General features: G+C 40.9%; 1 protein-coding gene across 5 annotated transcripts in view; it reads left to right on the forward strand.

Moving 5' to 3' along the window:
* LOC131251596 (THO complex subunit 2) overlaps window positions 1-23273 on the forward strand; it is a 105759-nt gene that overhangs the window by 24983 nt on the left and 57503 nt on the right. For 4 of the 5 annotated variants that reach the window (XM_058252413.1, XM_058252409.1, XM_058252411.1 and 1 more), the window contains 5 exons: window positions 6678-6758; window positions 12881-12955; window positions 13098-13145; window positions 13487-13555; window positions 13674-13807. In XM_058252413.1, the coding sequence (XP_058108396.1) occupies window positions 6678-6758; window positions 12881-12955; window positions 13098-13145; window positions 13487-13555; window positions 13674-13807 (407 nt within the window). Of the gene's footprint in view, window positions 1-6677; window positions 6759-12880; window positions 12956-13097; window positions 13146-13486; window positions 13556-13673; window positions 13808-14426; window positions 15748-23273 lie in introns of those variants that run through there. The other variant, XM_058252414.1, reaches the window with a different exon arrangement.

Consider the following 23273-nt stretch of genomic DNA (forward strand, 5'->3'; position numbering starts at 1 on the left):
ACCCTTGAGACGAGGGGTCTCACCCTTCCCTTTTAGAAAAATGGTTCTCTCTTCTCAGATACCCCCACCCTCATTCTCCTCTCTCCTGATCGTTTTCATACCCTCGCCTCCTCTTTTATTGCTTTCTCTCTGAAGACCTTTTTCAGTCCAGAGGTTGGGGAGCCTGGGATTGTCAGCTCCTCTGAGGTCAACTCTCTCTCTCTCTCTCTCTCTCTCTCTCTCTCTCTCTCTGGTGGCAATGCCTGAACCATTGGGATTTAGAACTAACAGAGATGAAGTTTTGGAGTACGATTTTGAGGGAGGAGTCCAAAAGTGGCTCTGAATGTCACCCCCCTGCAAGCAACTTCCTATGTTGGAGAGTTGCATCTGTTTTCAAGGCCTTTTCTTGCTCTATTGGAGCTTCCTAGGGACATGGGGGGTTTGGCTAGGGGAAAAAGATGGATAAAGGAAGCAACAAGTCATGTGGGGAGGCTTATTTAGGTAATTTTTGGGGATTGCGACGGGGATTGTGGCCCTCTTCTAGATGGTAGAGGAAAGAGGCCTTCAAAAAGCTTCATCGAGTTTCAAAAAAATTGTGTTGTTGTCCATCGCAAGTCTTCCAGATCTTCCAAGGGTTGTAGGGAACTGGTGGGTCTTAGTGTCTCTAGGAATAATTTCAAGGAAGGCCATCCTTAGGGGAGATAGGAAGGGGAGAGGGGTAAGGATCATGTCTCAATGAAGATTCTAAGTTGGAATGTTAGGGGTCTTGGGAGTTAGCAAAAGAGGCTTTAGGTTAAGGAGGTTTGTAGGAAGTCTAAACCATCAGTGATCATCATTCAGGAGGCAAAACTCCAGCATGTAGATCAGGGGATGATTGAGTCCATTTCAAGGGGTAAAAGGTTTGAATGGGAAGCTTTGGGAGTGATAGGTTCGGCTGGAGGGGTCCTTGCCCGTTGGAACCCTACAATCTGGGTTGGGAAGACAGCTGGTGTGGTAGGTTCTTGATAACGATCATCCTCAAAGATCTCGTGTCATCTTTTCGTTGAATTATCTTTGGTGTCTTTGGCCTAGACAGCTAGCTCTTTAGCCCCTGTTTTGAGAGTTGTCAATTGGCTCGTAAAGGTGGCATCTCCCCTGGTATGTGGAAGGGGACTTCATCGTGGTTCATTTCATGCACGAAAGATACAAGGGGTTGCGTATATTCGGTAGCATGCAGGGGTTCAAAAGCACTAGCTTGTAGCTTGTCTATGTTCCAATGGGAGCAATGATGTTTACTTGGTCTAATGGTCAAGCGAATTTAGCCATGTCCAAGCTTGATTGGTTCCTAGTCTCGCCCTCTTAGGTGGAGAGATTCCTGTTGGTGGTCCAAGGGGGTCTTCCCAAACCCATCAATGACAATTGTCCTATTACCCATTAGGTAGATGAGGAAAGCCCTTTCGATTCGAATTGGCCTGGCTTGAAGTGGAAGGGTTCGATGATATGGTGTTAGCTTGGTGGAAATCCCTTCAGTTTCAAGGCTTTGCTAGCTGGGTTTCAAGGCTCTGCTAGCTTCAGATTGTTCCAGAAGCTCAAAGCTTTGAAAGTTAGTTAAAGGCTTGGAGTAAGGAAGTGTTTGAGTAAAGACTAAAGAGTTAGTGATATGGAATTCTGGACAACATCCCAAGGGCTAATATGGAATTCTGGACAACATCCTAAAGGCTATCCAAGAGCTTGATATTAAAGAGGAAGGGGGATCTCTGTTTGAGGCTGATTCGAAGGAGGAAGAGATTAAATGTCATTAATGGTCTAGTGCGCTATGGTATTGCTAGTGCCCATGCTCGGTGCAATCAAATCTCCTCTCCATCAGTTGATGGCAGGTGTATCGAGGATTAGGATTTGATTTGCTCGGCTATAGTTAAACTTTTATTTGGGGCTCCTTTCAAAGGTGGATTGGGTCTTGCCGAGTTTAGATAATTAGTTTCGATAGCATCTCATCCTCTGAAGCGGAGGTTCTTGAAGTTCTAGCCTTGGAAAAAGAGTTTAAAGACGTGGTAATATCTCTTAGGAGGGACAAGGTCCTTGGGAGGGATGGGGATCCAATCCCCTTCTTTAAAGTCTTCTGGGATATCCTAGACAATCTGTTAAGTTGTCTCTTCTTTGATTCAGGTCGGTTGTCTAGAGAAATGGGGCTTTCATTCATTGCTCTTATTCCCAAGGTTGAGGGAGCTACTTGTCTTAAAGACTTCCGTCCCATTAGTCTTATAAGTAGTCGTTATAAGATTGTTGCCAAAGTCTTGGCCTAGAGGTTCAGGTCTATCTTGGCCAAGGTAATATTCTCCTTCTTCAAAGTGCGTTCATCTTTGGAAGGCAAATCATTGACAATGTATTGATTTGTGTCATAGGGAGGGTAGGAAAGGATAGTTGGTAAGCTAGACCTTGAGAAGGCCAATGACCATGTTTACCGTGGTTTTTGGATTGTGTGTTGGGAAGGTTAGGGTTTGTGGAAAAATGGAGGTCGTGGATACATTTTTGTGTTTCCTTAGTCCACTTTTTAGTCCTCATCAATGGGTTTCCTTTCGGTTTCATCAAAGCCTTCTAGAGGTCTTTGCCAAGGCAATCCTCTCTCACCCTTGTTTTTCTTGGTCGTGTCTGAGGCCCTAAGCAGAATGCTTAACAAAAGGTAGTCGGTGGGTCTTTTTAAAGGTTTTAAGTTTGTGCGAATGTTGAATGTTCTATCTCCCATTCAATTCGTTGATGACGTGCTCATTTTTTGTGGTGCGGCGTAGTCCAAAGTGGATAATCTGCGTAAAATCATTCGTTGCTTTGAGGTTGTCTTGGATCTTAAGGTCAAATCTTCCAAAGAGTGAAATTCTGGGGGTCCACTCGAATGTGGGGGAAAAAACATTGGCAGAGATATTTGGCTGTCGAGCAGGTTCCCGTCTTCTTACCTTGGGCTTCTGTTTTCTACAAGCAATCCTCCCAAGCATCTTTAGGACACGGTGATTGAAAGAATGGATAGGATGTTGTCGCCTTGGAAAGGCAGGTTTCTATCCCTAGGTGCTAGAATAACGCGGATCAAGTCCGCTCTCTCTAACCTTCCTTTTTATTCTCTGTCCTTATTTTGATGTCTTAAGTCGGTTCCTTTGAGAATTGACAAGTTGTGAAGGGATCTTCTCTGGCAAGGTGGATCTCTTAAAGGAGAGTTTCATCTGTTGAATTGGAGGGAGGTTTGCGGGCCTTTCAAGGCGGGTGGGGTGGGAGTTAGGAGGTTAGAGGATGTTAATTTTGCATGCTGGGAAAATGGGTGTGAAGGTTTGGGGTTGAAGAGGGAAGTCTGTGGAGATTTGTTATTGTAGGGACATATGAGCTTTCTAGTTTGGGGTAGTGGATTGAGGAATCTTTGCTCTATAGTGCTTCTTCTTGTTGGAAATCGATTGCTATAATGGCGTGTAAAGTCTTCTTGAAGGTTGGGTTCTCAGTTGGTAATCATGAAAGGGTCCATTTTTTGGGAACATATCAAGCTTCAAGAATCCTCTCTTGGTTCTGCTTTCCCTCAAATAGTGTGGCTGTGCTCCATTAAGAACATCGTGGTTGCTAGGTGCTTGATATGGCAGTGTGTGGATTCCAAGGTATTCCGTAACAGTAATGTGGCCGTAACAGCCATCGTTGTTACCTTTATGATATGGTCTCCATTTTTATTTTTATTTTTTTAAAAATTTAATAAAGAAAAAAATTCCAAAAACTTGTATCAGCCTCGTAATGAACCTTTACGGGGCCATTATGGCCTTTATGGTGGGTGTAACGGGTTGTTACAGGGGTTGTAACGGCCATTACGGGTCATTTTTTTTCCATAACGGCTGTTACAACCTTTACGACCCTATAACGTGTAATGGTTGCCACTGTTACCTTTACGTAACAGTGGTTATGGCTAGGGGTGTACATCGAGTCGAACTAAGTCGAGCTGGCCTCAGCTCGACTCGGCTTGGCCACTAGCTGACCTCAGCTCGAACTCAGTTCGGCTCAGTCCTTGAGCCTGACTGGCCAGCTCGGCTCGGTTCGGTCAACAGCTCGGGCCAGCTTGGGCCGAGTTCGAGCCAAGTTTGCCATTGAGGCATTTTCACAAACACCTAGACTGCACCTTCAAAATCTCACTGTATTTGAGATAGCAACAATGGTTTTACAGGTATTTTATCAAACACCTTCTAAGCAACATAAAAATCAAGAAAAAAAGGGTGTTGGTTTCATATACATAACTTCCTTGCCACCAGCCACACTTCTTTGAGTCATTTCATCAAACACTTGGTGAGCAACATCAATATCAAAGCAACCGAGTCACCGAATTGGTTCGATCCGAGTCGAGTTGAGCTGGGGCCAGCTTGAACTCGGCTCGAACTCATTTTTGAGCTCAAAAAATCAGCTCGACTCGGCTCGAACTTAGCTTCGAACCGAGTTGAATCGAGCTTTTTCGAGTCGAGTCGAGCGAGCTAACCGAGCTAGCTTGGTTCGTGTACACCCCTAGTTACAACACACTATGGTGGATTCTCCCTTGTCATTGCAACCTTTCGAATGCTGAAGTCGACGAGTCGGCAAGGCTTCTTGCTTACTTGGAACGCATTTGTCCTAATCTAGCTGAAAAGGATGGATCGGTTTGGAGGAGAGAGATCAGGAGGATTCTTTGATCGGTCTGGAGGAGAGAGATCAGGAGGGTTCTTTGTTCGATCCTTTGCTTAAGGTGTGGTTCTAAATATTGGTATTGGGGGGTGTATTGGCCTGGCTAAAAAAATGATACGATATAGGTGTTGTGTATCAGTATTGGTCCATATTGGACCATATTTGCCCGTATTGGTCAATTTTTTTTTTTAAGCTAAAGAATTTAAGAAACAATTAGAGAATAATAAGATATTTAAGAATCTATCTTTTTTTTTTTTGGGCGTGCATATGTTGGTGCATCAGACCATTCTCTGATGAGAATATTGTTTGTCGGTTCGAGTTGTTGAAGTTCAACTAAATGGGTCCTAGTTGAACACAAATCAAGCATGATTTGGTGAATTAGGGCTCATTACATTGAAATACAATAAAAAGAAGATGATAATATCAAAATGGAAATGAAGGTTTACCATTCTTGTTGAATTTTCCCATAATGGTCTGCTTCACTTTGATTTGTCGAATCCCATTCAAATAATTTGTTTTGATCCCAAAATAAATCTAAATCTAGCCTAAAATGAGTTTTTAAACTTCCTACATGGTTTAAATGAAGAAAAAGAGGAGACGAGTGAAATTTTGAAAAAAAAGAAAAAGAAAAAAGAGAGTCAAAATTGGGCTTTTATGGGCGTATCGGCATGTATCCGTCAATCTTTTCGTATTGGGTTGATATGGCTCCATATTGCGTATCGTCTCCTGCTGATATGGATACGATATGGCCATATTGGCCGATACAATATCGATATTCAGATCAATGCCTTGAGATGATCTCTTATTCCGCGTCTGATGTCGAGTGCCTTCATATAGGCTTTGTCTGGCGGTATGGGGCCCCTTAAAAGGTTGTTGGCGAGGCTTGCTGGCAGGAATAGAATCCTAACTATTGATAACCTTCGAAAAAGGGTGATGGTGCTCCTAAATGCTTGCCGCCTCCTTTGCTTGAATAATAGGGAATTGGTGAATCATATCTTCATTCGTTGCCCCTTTTGTGAAGGGTGTTTGGGATGGTATTCTTCTTGCTTTTAGCATTCCATGGGTAATGCCTAGTTCTTTGGAAGAGCTCTCTTTGTTGTGGCAAGGGGGCCCTAGTTCCTGATGCAGGACAATTAACCACTTGCTCTAAAAGCTCGAACTGTTAGAGCATGGTGAATTAATCCCTTTATCTCATAGCCCAGGCCCCACATCTCATGGGTTAGGACCTCGACCGAACCCCCCTCGTGGGCCCCAAATCACATGGGTACCGCCACACAGGGGCCGCCCACCCCGAGTGTGTCCCCGCATCCCATAGGCTACACTACTCGAGCCCGGTGTGATATGCGCATTAATCACCCCCGGTGAGGAGTCTAGAACATGAGACCTCCCTCGTGGGCCCCGCCCACCTCGAGTGTGCCCCTGCATCCCACAGGCGATCCCACTCGAGATCGGTGTGAAAACGCCCCTGCATTAGTTCCAAAGATGGGCTAAAATGGCTGCTGGTGCTGCTTGTGGTTTCGTGGTCTATTTGGCGGAAAGGTATAGCAGATTGGTTTAAGAACTGCAGTGATCCCATTGGTTATATATTATTGGCAAAGTTTTCTTGCTGATCGGGGAGTGGGCTTCCTGAATCCTGGGTGTTGGGTGGCCGCGGCTTTTTGTATTTTGTGGTTTCTCTTTTTTCCTTCTTGTTGTCTGTCTTTTGGCTTGTTTAATAAATTATCAAGCTCTTAGTATAGCTTCCTTCATGTATTTGCTCCTTGAGCTACCACTTTGGATCGCCCTTCCATGAATCATTGAGCTGCCTAACCCAAGTAGCATTCTTAAAAAAAAAGGAAAAAACTTTGCTCCTTTGGTTGGATGATTTCTCGTCTTGTCCAACTGTTTATATGCTGTTGCTTGTGCTTCTTTCTTCTAATGAAATTTGGTCTTGATTTAGAAGGAAATTGCTACCATGTTCTCTCAATGCTATTATAATTTTCAATTTTTTTTTCATTATCAGTTTAGTAGAACTAGATCCCTCTTATTCTAACTACTGATTTTTTCAGGTTAGAGTAAACACCCGACTTCTTTATCAGCAAACAAAATTCAATCTTCTCCGGGAAGAGAGTGAAGGTTATGCGAAACTGGTAAGTTCTGATTTGGTCTGCTTTATATTGCTTGTTCTGTATTTTTATTGCAGTGATATTTTTATGGCAATAGGAACTTATGGCTCCACATACTAGTTCATTTTCTTCATTCAGATTAGATACTTATTCCCTTGTCACCATGGAACCGTAAAGGGCTTTCCAGGTTTCCAGCAGGCATTGCCTGACTAGGTATCCATGTTTTATGTTTGGTTATTCTATTGTTCTTTATATCTCAGGGTTTGTGTTCTTTGTAGCATCTGATTCGTATGAGACATTCGTACCTTCCCATTTCCTTAAATGCTCATTACCATGACCTACATGAAGTGCTTGGTGCATGGGGTGCCAAAAGTTGGAAATAAGCTATTTTCTTACCCATGGCATAGACATGTGAGATTACGATGCAGGACTTGCACCTTAAAGAAGAAGATGTGTGTAATCATAGCCTGTTATGTTGATACAATTTCGTTTTTAGCCAATGTGGCTTGAAGAGGAGGGCTTTGTTGGAAAGGTCAGATATTGGTAGAAGTCCGTCCATTTGAAGGTTGGGCTTGTTTCAGATTCATGGTGAAACTGAAAAGATTGAGAGGTTTTATTAAAGAATGGAAACAGCTGGACTGTGGTACCTCAGGAATTGCTAAGGACGCTATCCTTCAGGAGATTCTATCTCTTGATTGCGAGGAATTATTGTCCGTTTTATCAATGGAGGAAAAAAGGCAAACGTCATTCTCTCAAGCTTGAATTTCAAAGAGAACTTAGAGAAGTGGAAAGTATGTAGCACCAAATATGAATAGCTGTTTGGCTCAAGGAAGGCGATAAAATTACTCAGTTCTTCTGTGGCATCTCAAATGCTTGAAGAAGACAATAAAATTCAAAACTTAATGGTGGATGGGAGGAGTGGAGTTGAAGCAGGGTATATGCAAGGGAGTGGTGGACTTTTATTCAAATCTTCTATTTTGCAATGCTGGGATGTCCAAATCTAGACAATCTTCGTTTTGATTGTGTGAGTGATGATGAGGTGGGTTGCTTGGAAAGGCCAATTGATGAGGCTGTTAACCAAGCAGTCTAGGATCTTGGAACTGACAAGGCCCCAGGACTGGATGGGTACCCCATTGCTTTCTCCAACTGTTTTGGGAGGAAGTGAAAAAGGAATTATTGGATTTCATTTCAGAATTTTACAATAGACAAAAACTTGTAAAGAAATGTGGGATGCCTTTATTGTTCTCATTGTTGGGAAATATGGCATGATAGTTTGAGAGATTTTGGACCTATCAGTTTGATTGGAAATCCATACAAGATGTTAGCCAAGATTTTAGAGGGAGGATTTAGGTGAGTGCTTGGAGGGATCATATCCAGATCATAGGGGGCTGTTCTCTTTGGTAGACAAGCAATTGATGAGTCTCTCATAGCGAATGAATGCATCTAATCAAGATAGAGAAGGAAAACCGTGTATTTTCTTCAAAAAAAGAAAAAAGAAAAAGAGAGAGGAAAACTGGCGCTTATTGTGCAGGTTGGGAATATTTTGGTAAGTGATCAAAATGAGGCTGATCCAAAGTTCAAGTGTACCACACCACTGGAAATTGTGGGGATAGCGATGACACTATTGAAACCTACCAAGGGGCCCACAGTGATTTTTTGATAAATCCACCCTGTCCATCCATTTTTCAGCTCATGTTGGTGGGTGAGCTAAAAAATGAGCAAACCCAAAACTCAAGTGGGCCACCAGGACACCCAGATCCATAGCTCAACTGGCAGACTGAGTGGAGATACCTTGTTTCAACACTTGAGGTCATGGTATCGATCCCTAGTGGGGGTGGCTAACATGGAGTGTGTGTACTGACATGGGTGTGTACTAACAAGCTAACCCCCAAAAAAAAAGAAAAAAAGAAGTGGGCCACCAGGAAACAGTGGGGAGGGAAATGCGTACTGTTGAAACATTCCCAAAACAGTGCTGTTTATATGCCATCCAAACCTGTCATAAGGTCATTCCTACTTGGATGAACTAAAAACCTAAATGTATTAGGTCATCCAAATTGCTCCTGATTTCAGATGGATCTTACCCAAAAGCCATATTGACCAAATGATATCAAGCATTGGATTTGCACTTTGAATTTGGACCGCTCGCAACTCTACTTTTTAACTATCTATTTAATCGCCACCAACGGATGGTTGGGATTGCTCAGTTAATGTGATTTTTGAGTGATACACAATCTGGATGATGAGTAAAGCTGTGCTACATGCATGGAGATGGGTCACCAGTGTCTTGAAAACGGTGGTGAACTACCACGGGAGCCTCATCCTACCAAGCTAGATTGCAGGAGTAGAGAGTTGAGACTTGGGCCAGGGAAATAATACAGGTACCTGTCACCACATGTGCCAACACAAAAAACGAGGACAAGATCCAAGACGTCCATTAGGTGAGTCCCACCGTGTAAATGCCATGGCCCAAACATCTGGCCTTTTCATTCATCAGATGTGCGACAGGTGTTTGAAACAGATGGATGGCTAAGAAAACTTGGCTGAGATTGTTTCTTATCTGCCAAATCTAGGCAACGTGATAAACGGTCAAGCATAATTTTTGGGTCAGGGCAGCTGCACGGTGTGGCCCACCTGATGTACAATTGGCTCATGTAATTCTTATCTTACAAATCAACTGAAAGACAATCTCTCTTTTCCGGGAATTATATTATCCTCGAACAGTGAATTCAATGGTCGGCATTCAATACCCCGCCGTGTGGCTCACTTGAGTTTGGGATCTACCTCATTTTTTGTCTCACATCCTAACATGATATGGAAAAACAAATGGATGGGGTAGATTTCTCAAAAGCATCACAGTGGGCCCCAAGTGTTTCAACAGTGGCTGTTCAATCTACATTGTTTTCTGCTGTGTGGTCAGTTTTGAATCTGCTTCCTATTTTGCCTCACATCCTACGTGGTCCACTTGAGTTTCGAATCTGCCTCATATTTTTTCTCACATCCTACCATTGACATTGTAAAACTGATGGACGGAGTGGATGTCACATGGACAGAGAAGTGGACCCCACCAATGGGCGAGCGGGATAAAAAAGGATGTCAAAAGCAATGAGTTCGCATGCTCAGTGTTTGAAGGGTAAAACAGTAGGAACCTTGATTCTCCAGGGTAAAAATGTCTTTACTGATGTTAACGGCTGTTCGCCTTTTGGAATTGTCAGTCAAAGTAAAAAGGCATGTTTTGGAACTATTTCTGAAAGGTAAGCAGGTTTAAATAAGTATCCAAAAAGTAGGAGGTTATCGATCCATATCTTAAACGTTAGGCTGTTATTTGAAAAAAAAAAAAGGAGACCGTTTTTCCTTCTCGGAAACGACAAGAATATAACTTACTAGCGATGGGAATCATCATGATGGCCAGCCAGGGGTGTCAATGGGTGTTCCTCTTATGATGTGTTTGTGTTCCCAAAGTAGCACAAGGAACATACGTCTTCTTGTTGGAAAGTGTTCGGAGCAAGGAACATACCTGTTGATCATCTGCAACATAGATGGATGATGATTCCCATTAGGTGTATTATGTGTGAGGCAGGGGAAGAAGATGTCTCTCATCTTGTTCATTCACTACCCTCTTTTCTTTTATTTTCTTTCTTTTTTTGGTAACTCATTCACTGCTCTTTTGCTCGAAAATTATGGGCATCGATCTTTGTGAAGTTTGGTGTTCTATGGGTGATGCCCTATTCGTGAATGATCTTTGTTCGAGTTTGCAAGTAGCCATATGGGGTGCTATTGGCAAAATCTTGTAGGTGTCTTTGGAAGTGCTTCTTTGATGCACCTGGGCTGAAAGAAATTGCAAGATTTTCCATGGGTTCGAAAATCGGAGAGTGCTGTGTTTCACATCATTGTCCTTAGCAACTAATTGGGGTAGACAGACCAGGGCATTGGTGGGTATTCTTGGGAGTCTTTGTATCCTCCTTTTGGGAAGAGATCCTCAGATGTGGTGGGCCTTTCAGGAAGGATAGAGAAATTTGGAGGGCTTCACCAACATATTCATGTCAAGTTGAATTTCGATGGTTGCTCATTAGACTGCCGTGGCTCTACAGACGTTGGCGGCATTGCCAGAAACAATGGGACAATATCATTTTTGAGTCCTTAGGCATGACTGGGATAGGAAACTCATCTTTTGCCGTAACTTCAGTGTTGCTATATGGAATCAGGATAATGGCAAAACACAATCTAAGTCTGATAATAATCGAGGGGGATTCCAAGAACTTCATCCAATGGATCAAGTCTGTCTAGCAGATTTCCATGGTGGCTGACCAACATCTTAGAGGGTGTTAGCGAATCATTGGATACTTCTTTTGTTCACGTGGTTGTTTGGCAAATGATCAGGTCAACGTTTTGGCTAAGAAAGAGCTTCTAGGAGCTCATTTTGGATTTCAAATGGTGGTTAGCTACCGTTGGGCCTTGAGAGAGATTCGTGATAAGTTTCCTTCTGTCCTCTCTAGTTTTCTTGTATAATAGCATGGGCTGTCTGCCCTGTGAGGTCTTTTGTGTGTAGTTTGTCAGCTTCTCTGTTTGAATAAAATATCTCCATTTGTCAAAAAAAAAATATAAAATGGAAGAACAAAGCCTGAGCTAGTATGGACTATTGTTTCCTGAAGAGTGAAGTAACATGGCAACAGATTTGGGTGTGGGAATGAGGAATCGTATGTTACAGATGTTATCAAGCTGGAGTGGGTGATTCCACTTAGAAGCTGGAGCGGGTGTGTTAGACCAAAGCATGATTTAAAGCGGGATCATCACCTAGTTAGAAGGATCATGCAACTAAGGTATGGGCTGATTGTATTCCTGCTTTAAACTCTTCAGTCTGGTGAATCCGCCGGAAGGCATGGGTTTGTATCCAGTACAATAGAGTGTAGGAAACAATTTAAGAGGAAATGGAAAGAGAAGGGCGATAACTTTGTTGACTCTCACCACAAGATTTGAACTAGAGTCCCATCAACAGTTCTCTAAAAGAGTCTCACTAGTCACTTCAAGGGTTTGTTTCCCCATCACAGGACTCTAAAGAATTTTTTTTTTTTTTTTCAAATAAAATTTGATTTTGTTCCATGTTCTATTCTCATTTGCAAAAACCTGCCACCTGGGTGCCAATCCCAATCTGGATTATAATTCGGATTTGCACTCTGCTTCCTAGCTGATTATAGTTGCTAACATTTTGGGACAGATGCTTCCCTGCTCCTGAACCTGAATATGCCGCTGCTTTACACACCACACAGCTATAGTTTTATTGTTCCATGTGCATGGCTTTATGTAGCCTTCTTCATAAACAAAGTTCCAAGTACAATAAACATCTATTTATTTCCTATTTTTCTACGTTGACCTTCCTAAACTTTACTCGACACCTATTGGCACTCAGTTGCTAAAACATGGTGCATTACATGCAATCGCATGAACCCCTAAGAGTCGTAATTCTATACAGCATCTATAAAATACTCTTTATGGTTTGTTGCCAACCCCCAAAAGACCATCAATTGGATCTGTGGGCCAGGCCTTACAGTTCAATAGGTTGATAGGGCCATCCAATTGGATCTGCAGGCTCCATATGGAAATCAGACCCCCTTTTTGGGATTGATCATCAATCGGGAAGCAGTGGAGTCCACTTTTGGCCTCTTTTTTTAATTTTTTAATTCTATGTTCGGATGGTTCTGCATCCATTTCTTGTGGGGGAAAAGGAAAAAAGATTGGAAGTTGTAATCATCTGAACAAGCCTCTGTGGAGTGTTGTGGATGCTTGTGTGAGGAATTCATGGTTAAATGTGTCTTGGACACGTTTAATGATTTGACTAACACCGATAAGATGCACCTAGTGGTGCTTGTAACAACTGACCCCACAGCCTCTCTCTCCCCCTCCCATTGTCCATGTCCTTCTTCCCTCACTAGGGAAATGCACATTTACACACTGTATTGAGCCCTGAAACATCTTCTCTTGCACTTTTTTGCTGATATGTTTGAGGTGATTATTGCATTCATTTGTTTGCTTGCCAATCCTTTGCCTGAATTTTTCTTTAGTTTTCTTTTAGTAGTGATTGCATTTAATTGTTACCAGTAGAGTTAATGGATTTGCTTCCACTTGTTATTCACTTTTGGTGGATCTTGCAGGTTACCCTTCTTTGTGAAAGTGGTTCAGAAGTTTCAACTCGGAGTACATCAGCAGCAAAGATCAGCATAATTAAGGTATCAAATTGCACCTAAAACTTTTTTTGTTTTTGTTTTTTTGTTTTTTGTTTTTTTTTTGTTTTTGTTTTATTATGAATATTTGCTTTATACGCTTCGTAATTTGTTTCTCATGATGCCCGTTAATATGTAATATCTGCAGTCATTAATTGGACACTTCGATCTGGACCCTAATCGTGTTTTTGATATTGTAAGTATCAACCTTTATTTTTTACTTTGTCCCCATTCTTTTCATCCATGGCCATTGTGCTTCTTTTCCCCATTCTTTTGATCCAGAGGACACCAGTTTTGAAGACTTGATAGGTTTTCCAACACCTCCCATGTTAAGGGGGATGACTTGGTTCATTTTCCAGTGAAACAGAATTATCTTGCAAGTCTTATTTTTTTGGGGGTTTTGATTCCTTGGGTTTAATTGGTAGAAATATATTTTCTTATACAATACATGAATTGAAAATTTGGTATATCAATCATCACACTCTCGTACAATGTTTCTCATACACTATTTTTCTATCTTATTCTGAGGTGCATCAGGTTTTGGAGTGTTTTGAACTGCAACCTGACAACAGTATTTTCTTTGACCTCATACCTATTTTCCCGAAGGTATGGAATGCTGGATGATCAGATTGTTACTTGCAGTTTCTTTCGGTAATATCTGTCTGTGATAATCTTATTTATGCTAAATGTGCATTTTTTGACCCTTGATTTTCATGTCTTGCAGTCACATGCATCTCAGATTCTGGGGTTTAAGTTCCAGTATTATCAGCGTATGGAAGTAAACGGTCCTGTGCCTTTTGGGCTTTACCGCCTAACAGCTATGCTGGTCAAATTGGGTTTTATCGATCTTGATAGCATGTGAGTTTTCTTGCATAATTTGGTTTCATAACATCGTGTTTTACAGGCTTTGTTTTCTTTATGTTGACATGTGTTAGGGTCCATTCAAATTTAAGCCCTCTCCTTGCATTTTCAAACAGATCTATAAAATCATTAAATTCTTGCAATGTTTAATTCATTTTATGTTTCCTTTCACATGCATGTTCTGCTCTTTCACTGTGATGGTCGTTGCCAATTGCATTGTGTTCCAATTTGCAATGAATGGTTCTTGTATTGTATGATCTCTGTACTATGAAAATGCATGCTTGCTCAGTATGAAAATTTCTTTTTTGCTAACAGTTACATGCTTTCCTGTATAACCCTTGGTCTCATCAAATGGTAACATCTTGCATCTCGCCTCTTGCAAGTGAGTACCTGAACATGGGAGGGGGTTCTGGACTGCTACATCTGTATTTGCAGTTGGCCTGTTAGGCAGACCTGATTATTTATGACCTGGTCTTTGGTTGGTTCTCACTGGATTCTTACTTTTGACATGATGTGCGATTTTTATCAACGGAAGCATGGATTACTGAGAGGCTCCTGATTTCAAACAGTTTAGGTTCTGCTTCCTGTTTTGTACTGTTGAGAAGCCTTTTAGTTTCTGGTTGGGGAGTATGGCTTTCAGCAAGTTGTTGTTGTTGTTAACTTGAACAGATTTGAAGATGAGATGTCATTTAGAAGGCTCAAAACAGTAATTATCATGGTTGCATGGCAAAAGTTTGACGACCGGCTGCCTCCGTGACATCAACCATCCTTTACCTGGGTTTGGGTTGCGCTGGCTTCCCTCCTGATATTAGCGCTCCTTTACCAAGGCTGGGGATGGGCCTTCTCCCAAACAGCTGAGACTACGCTGTAATGATGCCTTTAAAAGGTTTCTGAAAAGGGACCTTAAGTTTAATGCTTATGGTGTGCACAAGTTAAAGTTTCTAGTAATCCAATCCGTTGGTATGGGAGAGCTCGCTCTGATACAGTGACAGTTATATGCTTGAAGACGGTGATGCTTGAGAATGGTGATGCTTTTCACTCAATCATGTTCTGATCTTATGGTTGTAAATTAATTTGGCGACTCAAAAAGTGGATGGCGGTGCTTAAAGAGGTCTAATGGAACTGTTTAATATCCCATGCATAGCTGGAGTTGGACACAATCTTTCAGATGGGCAATGGAATAATATATTAAAGAAGGTTGGAGAAATATTCAAATTTCATCATGCTAATGGATGAGAAGACCCAATAGATTGGTATGCCCAAGATGCCCCTTGGCAAGGGTATTAGCGAGCTCATTTGCCTCTGTAGGACAAGATGAAAAGGAAGGAGTGACAGTAGTCATCTATTTTGTTGAGAAGGATGGATTTTGCTCTTTCAGATTCTGGGCTTTGGTCTTGGTTGATGAAGATCTGACAGGATTATACCAGCATGTGCTAATATGACGACTTTATTATATGAAAGCGAGTATGATGCTAATGTGACGACTTTTCCATATCAAAGTGAGTATGATGCTAATGTGATGACTACACTATATCAAAGCAAGTTTTAGGTATATATATATATACACACACATTAGCATGGTATTGGGGTTTCCTCGGACCATATGATTGGAAGACAGATTCTACCTCACCAGTATGGAACAGGAAAGCTCGGATTCTTGTTTGGAACTCAGTGTCCTGGCACACTAATTCATCTTGAAAATATGGATCTCAGCTTGTGAGAAGGGGCTGTGGAAGACAGCAGTGGCAACAATAATCCTTGATTGAAGTTAGATCATTAAGTGAAGCATTTGAATTGAGAACATCTGCAAAGCTTTCATATTCACCATGTTATGCCTTGCACCTAGCAGCATCTGTCACTGGAATGTGGGAACTGTTTCCAGTTTAGTGTTTATATATGATGGGGCTGATTGCTGGAAGCTTTATGTGGCGTCAAAGGCGAGTTCCATACATTTTCGATGTTGATGTTACTCCAATCTTTTTATTTTATTAGTTGCATGTCCTTAACAGTGGTATGGCAAAAGTTACCTATTGTACATATTCCTCATGTTCCCTGCAAAAGTGCCTCGACAGCATTTTGCTGAAAATTCATTTTGTTGGTTTCCTATGATATCTAGTTATGCTATTTGAATTCCATGTCTGTAAATTTGATGTTGAATCTTGATGGAATATTTTGGTTCTTACTTAAACTGCTCTGTTGTGATGCATTAACTGGTTTTTGTCAACTGTAAGCATTTGAATATACTTGACCTTGTGCGTTATATTACTTGTGCAAGCAAAATTTAGCTATGATCCAACAACCAAAAATACTTGTCCCTTATGTCAGATGGTTTAATCATATACTAAAATCATGCAATCTCTGCAAGTAGCTTGTGTGGTCTAAATATTTATTCTACCAGCTATGACAAGTTTCATGCTATATCTTCTCTGCATTTCATCTTGGATGCTCAGATGGAAGGTTGAGAAAAAAACTGCACATTCAATTGAATTAATATATATCGTTAAATTGTTACAAGCTGGAATGGTTTTGGGGCGTGCTCCATCCAAGATGAGGATCAGCAGAACAATGGTCCCTGACTCGTGCAAGTTAGGGTGCGTCTAACTTCGTGACTTGTCTGGTCAAAACAATCAGCTGCCGATGCGTTGGTGATGCGAACGCCAGACGGATGCCATGTGGACCCAAGGCACGAACACCATCCATGGTTTAAATTTTGGCAGGTGGGCCCATGGTTGGGCAATTTAGATTGTTCATATGCTATGTATCTCTGTGGATGAACCACGCTTCAAATAATTTCCAGATTGGCGGCCTATAGATGCTCAGATAGATGGTTCAGAAAAACAGTGCCTATTCAAATGGATTAATATACATCGCTAAATTGTTCCAAGCTGGGTGTTTTTTTTTTTTTGTGGCATGCTCCATCCTAGATGAGAAAAAATAGACCTATGGCCCTGATTACCGAATCATGGGCTCTGTTTGTGAGAATTGCAAAATAGGGGCCGACTCAGCCGAGTCGCCCCTGACTCATCTGGTGTGACTTGACTCGAGACTAGACGAGTCAGTTTGAATTACCAAGTCTGAAAACCATGATATTATTATGCATGTCATTGATATCTGATTATTTTGGAAGCTGATATATGATTATCTTGTAACTCATTCATCCTAATTGCTAGAAGTATTTAATGTAACATTTAAGAGTAGCGCTGTCAATGGTCTGGCCTGTCCCGTTGGGCTTTTGGGCCTAGCCCCACCTCGGACTGGAGTATCAGGCCTGAGGGCTGGTCCCGGCTTAAAATTCAAGCCCACTTATCAATTGAGCTAGGCTTGGACTGTGTACAACAGCTCGTCTGCCCAGCCTGAGTCCTGTCTGGCTCATTAGGTTTGCGAGGGAATTAAATAAAAGCTACTTAATAGAGACTAATGATTGGCAGCTCGGGTGGGTCCCACCGTTGTTTATGTGAAATCCACCTTGACCACTAGGTGCATCACCCTATTTTAGGCTCATGGCCTAAATATCAGCCCCATCCGTGATTCAGGCGGACTACATGATTGGAAACATTGTAGAGGGCAATGCTTACACTCCAAACTGTTTCCCTTAGTGTGGCCCACCCGAATCATGGATGGGCCTAGATTTTGGGTTCCATGCCTAAATTTGGTATGGCTTCCAATGGTTGGAGTGGATTTCGTGTAATCATTACGGTGGGCCCTGTAAAAATCAAGGGTGGACATCTCTCTCAACTATTTCCTTTGGTGTGGCCCACACCAATCACAAGTCAGCTTGATTTCTTGGCCCTGGGCTCAACGTGGGATTAGATATGTAATGGTGAGAGTGGATTTCAATGCACATCATGGTGGTCCCATCAAAATTCAAGGATGTCCTTGAATTTTGATGGGACCACCATGATGTGCATTGAAAAAAAAAAACTCACATATTTAGATTTCTACTCATTTAGTCCTTGAATTTTGATGGGACCACCATGATGTGCATTGAAAAAAAGAACTCACATATTTAGATTTCTACTCATTTATTAAAAACTGCAATTTTACGGAGGCCTACCCTTGATTTTTCATGGCGCCCACCATGATATGTATGTAAAAATCACTCCAACGCTTAGATGTGTAATCCTTGAGCCAACAAATCAGGATGACTTGTGATTCATGTGGATCACAACAAAGGAAACAATTGGGAGAGAGATGTCCACCCTTGATTTGCAAGCCCACCGTGATGATTATATGAAATCCACTACAACCATTAGATGCTGCACCAAAATTTAGGCATGGGGCACAAAATTCAGGCCCATATGTGATTCAGGTGGCCCACACTATGGAAAAGAGTTTGGAGGGGAAGTGTTGCCTTTACATTGTTCGATCATGTGGCCCACCTGAATAATGGATGTGGCTGATATTTGGGCCTTGAGCCTACAATGGGGTGACACACTTGGTGGTTTGGGTGAATTTCACATAAACATTACGGTGAGGCCCACCCCAGCTGCCAACTCCTTTGCTAGCGTACTCCCTTCTTTCTCTATCTTCCAAGCTGCAATCCACTCCCCCATCTCTCTCTCTCTCTCTCTCTCTCTCTCTCTCTCTCTCTCTCTCTCTCTCTCATCATCTTCCAAACTCGTTATCTTTTACTAGCTTCCTCCGATCATCCGCCTCTGCTGGATTTTTGTCAGTATCTACCTCGAATCGGACACCATTCTTGCTAGCTCGGACCCAGCATAAAAGTTTCGGGCTAGACTATTTTGGCCTGTCATGGGCCTAGGCCAAGCTTGGACAGAGCTTGGCCCAGCCCATGGACACCCCTAATTTAGATTGTTATGGTTTATATAGCAGAACATATTTCATGAATAGATTCAGGTTAAGTTCTAATTTCTTATAAGAGCTATTATTTTATAGCATTTTATCCCTACCATATATGCTTCACTCCGTAGTTTATTGGAGACGAGTTAAACTACTAAACTAACTAATGCTTTTTAGAAATTGATTTTAATGTAGAATGAAATATGTCTCCTGTTACTTTAAAATAAATAAATAATAATAATAATAAAATAAGAAAAAAGAAAAAAAAAGTCTCTTCTGGGATAGAGTCTGTTGCTGCCTAGGGATTCAGTGGAGTCCTGTCTGCTTGCGTCTGTTAGAGTTGTATGGCTTCCCTGGTTTCTGGTTTCTGTTTTGCGTTTTAGCTGGTTAGTGGGTTTTTGTTGTATAGTTTTTCTGGTTTCTGTCCTGCTTGGGGCCGTATAGTTGATTATTAATTTTCTTTCTTTCTTTTTTGTCTGTTTTTCCTTTTCTTCTGTTTGTTTCTCACTGTTTGTGTTCTTTTGGGTTGCTTCGGTTCCCTTCATTAATATATTTTTCTCAATCTTCAAAAAAGAAAAAAAATGTTGACATTTAATCTTATGATCTGCAGAAGATACGGCCAAGGCTTTAGAGGTCAGGGAATCAGGATAATCTGTGGGTTGATGATTCTTACTGCTTTCTAATTGTCCTGGCTGTTTGGAGTTGCTGGGTTATCTAGTGATTTTAGCTAGGAGTCGGAGAGGTAGATGAGAAATTTTGTGTCTATGCTGCTTGGGTACTTCACAATTAGGGTCCATATCTAGCATGTCAAGTCTCTTTATAAATCCTGTATCTCTTATGTGATCATGCTATGCCCCTGCTGCATTGTGGTTGAAGAAATTGGAGGCTGATATGCATTGGTGGGAAATGGCATTTCATGCTTTAAATACACTTTTTTGAGGACTACCATCCATTAAAACACAGGAAAAATTTCCACCTTAAAATACCTTTGACGGCTCATCTTCTGTGGTTGTGGTTAGAGTTAGGTTATTGAAGCAAGTGATGATCTGAAACTTTAGAGGGCTCATCTGGTATCCAGGGTCTTTGAGTTCCTGGTGCAAAATATGTTGGCATTGAAGATTAAAAAAACCTGTTCGGCTTGTTGAGTTCTTGGAATGTTGAGCTTGAGTCACTCTTCTCATTCCACCATCAAGCTCTCGCCCTCTTTTGATACATGGACGGCTTCCATACTCATCAAGTGGGTTCAATGATGAAGGGTCAATACCCAAAAATCAGTAGTCACATGATCCTAGTTGTCTGGCCAAAGTTGGGACTGACATGATGGATGATGTACATTAATGATTGGACAATTTCTTGTAGAATCAATATAGAACATACAATTACCTAGTTGAGTGGACAGTTAGGATCATCTGACTAACATGATTGTTTGAGCGGGATGAACAATCAAGGGTGGGACCTAATGTGGGCTAACATCGTTGATAAATTTTAATCTCATGATTATCTATCTATTAGTATAATGATTTGCAAATAAATTTATGCAGATGACAAGTTGTAGGACAGTTTAAAGGTTGGGTTATAGGCGGATAATGGAGCAATGGGCATCTTTGTGGAACTGGGGGTGGACAGTTGCCACATGTAGGGTTTTGAGGGTTGTTTACTAGGTATGGCCTTACAGGTTGGATTAGATGGATTTGGGTTCCGATTTATTGGCCGTTTACGGGTAAGGGTGGTTTTATAGGTTTTTATTTTTATTTTTTTTTGAAAGGTGAGAACACGCACACACACTCTTACACCTGCACACACATGGGTTCTCGAACCCATGACCACAGAGTTGAAACAAACAGTTTCTACCACTGAGGAGTGAAGTAGGATACATCCAAGCCTGTAAATAGGAATTTAGTAATTATGGACTGGAAAATAGGTTTTACTTTGGTTTCCCCGATCATGCATACACTGCTGTTGGATTTTTTTGGGACCATGTACACCCGATTGTTGAGATTTGGCTAGGAGTTGAATGGTTAAAATTGGTGTATGGTTTGGGTTGGTTTCCTCGTATGTATATTAGGCCGTAAAGAGTCCTTAGTGGTATATAAGCCTCAAAAGATTCCTTAGTGAGTAGGCAAAAAAGCAACGAGCTTCAATTCACTTCAGAGACCTTACTGAGTAGTCACGTTGTGCGAGTTGCTCACATTTTTTTGGCAGGTATCACTCCTGTTTTTTGTTGCTAAGTTAACTCCTCCGATCGAAATGAGCTACCATAAGAGAAGTCAATAGTCCCCCTGGTGATTGATAACCATTTCATTTACCTGGTGTAGTCGAGTTTGCATGTATAAGGATTAGGGTTACTGGTTAGGATGGGGCAAAGTCCGTGGTTTGGGATTTTGGCAAAACTTGGCCTATGGCTAAGGTTTAAGGAGCATCAGTTATTGGTTGGAATTGAAGATGGCTTGGAGGTTGAGGTGTACGGTTAGGGAAAGTAGTGTAGAAAGGTTATTGGGGGCAATGTTTTAAATGTCGATGATATCGGCCGATATATCCCACAATATATCTGGTATCTGACCTGTGTGATACGAAATGCACAGGTAGTGCGATATATCCCACATGTTCGATATGGTGAGCATTTTCGAGTTTTGTTCATTTTATTTTCTATAAATCATGTTAAATTAGTGTCAAATTGATACAAATCCATGATTTTTCATTTTTTGCATGACAAATTATGGATTGGGAGCTTTGATTTTGAGATTTGGAGGAGATGGGCCAAGTTGCAAAAAATTGAAAAAAAAAAAAAAATCGAAATTTCCCAAATTCTCGCAAATCATTTGCAATTTGTGTCCAAACATAAAATTAAACATGTATGTAACCTAATCTAGTGATTCTTCTTTTGCTTTTGAATGTATTGCTTGTGTTTCCACAAGTCTTCTTACATTTATAAATTGTATGAATAGACATTGAATATACTTGCATAAATTCAATTAGGCAACGCATAGATTAGGACCCCATACAAAGAAAACCTATTATGTGTACTTGTTTTTTGTAATGTTTTGATTTATAAGTGTGTATTGATGTCTTTTTTAACAATCATTGAAGTTTCATTGAAAAATTCAACCAATTTCCCAAAATTTCCCCATGTTTCCAACAACAACAATACATTACATGATACAACCGATACATCCCATGCGATAACCGATACGTATCCGTATCCCAAGAATGCGATACGTAACGCGATACTGATATTTCGAACACTGATTGGGGGTAGTCTGGGATTTGAATTACAGTTAGAACTAGGTATCTAGCGTGTATGGTTGGAAAAGTTGGGGCTGATTTGGGGATTTCGGTTATGAGATTTTGGTGAAGTTGGGGTTTTATTGATTAGGATTTACAAGTCTTGGGGATTAGACATACATTGGGTGTAGGGTTTGGGATTTGTGGAAATTTAGGGAGTTAGGGTTTTTATTTGGGAAAGTTGGGAAATTTTGGGAAAGTTTTTCGTTATGATATTGAGAAAATTGGGAATTTTAGGGTAAGTGTTTGGGAGTGTGTCATTGCCGGTCCTAGGCTAGGATAAAGGAGGGTTGCGTTAGGTTGGCAGCCGTCATCAAATGCTAGCTGCAACTTTTTCTCATGAACCTTGACAATGTGATGAATTTAGTTTTTTGAAGCGTAATGGAACTTTTATTAAAGACTTACTGAAAAACTGGCAAAGAAAGAATACAAGGCGAAAAATAGAAAAAGAAAAATTCAAGATGATTGACAAGAGAGGCCCACTCCGAAACAAGGGTTGAGACTCGAGCGAAGACTGAGTCAGTTGAAGAAAAAAAAAAAAAAATCTCTAAAACAATGCCCGTTCCTCTCATTCCGAACGACCTACCAAACAACAGGGAGGGAAATGCACCAACGAATCTTGTCCTTAATGATCAAACCTTCCTTGTGCCAAGCCCACAATAAATCCTTCACATCCTTAGGCATAGGCCAAGAAGGGAAGAAGGATGAAATGACAAGCGACCACAGCTTGGTTGTGAAGGGGCAGGAGATGAAGAGCTGATTGATAGTTTCCTCAGCTTGCTGAGATAGGATTTATGAATGATGAGAAACCGCTTCTGAAGATTGTCTATTGTCAACATTGTTGTCATGTGCGATCGCATATGCGCATATCCATATGCAGATCGCATATGTGATGTATGCGATCGCATATTGGCAATGACACATTGAATTTTTATTTTTATCTTTATTTTTTTGCAAAAAAATAACATTGTCTATAAAAAGGCTTCCAAATCTCCTCAATTTGCAATATTCTCACTCCAAAACTCTCTTACTCTATTTTTCTCTTACATTTCTTAATTACAAGTGGTCTTTATCTCCCTCTCTTGTATTTCCTACTTCCAAGTGATCTAATTTCTCTCTCTCTCTTACATTCCCTCTCTCTTGGAAGTTGGAAGATCAAGATTCAAGCACTTTTAAGTTTCAAGGAAGATAGCTTGTTGATTTTCTACCATAATAAATAAATAGCTTGTTGATTTTGTTGTTACTTCTTGTTAACTATATTGTTAAATGTCGATGACTTGATGTTTAATTCATTGTTTAATTGATTTTATCTCTCTCAAATGTAGTATGTAAAATTAGTTATCTATTAACTTAGAAAAGTTCTCCTCAGTTTCTTATATTT

This window comes from Magnolia sinica, chromosome 7 (genome assembly GCF_029962835.1).
Source record: "Magnolia sinica isolate HGM2019 chromosome 7, MsV1, whole genome shotgun sequence".
Taxonomy (NCBI): domain Eukaryota; kingdom Viridiplantae; phylum Streptophyta; class Magnoliopsida; order Magnoliales; family Magnoliaceae; genus Magnolia; species Magnolia sinica.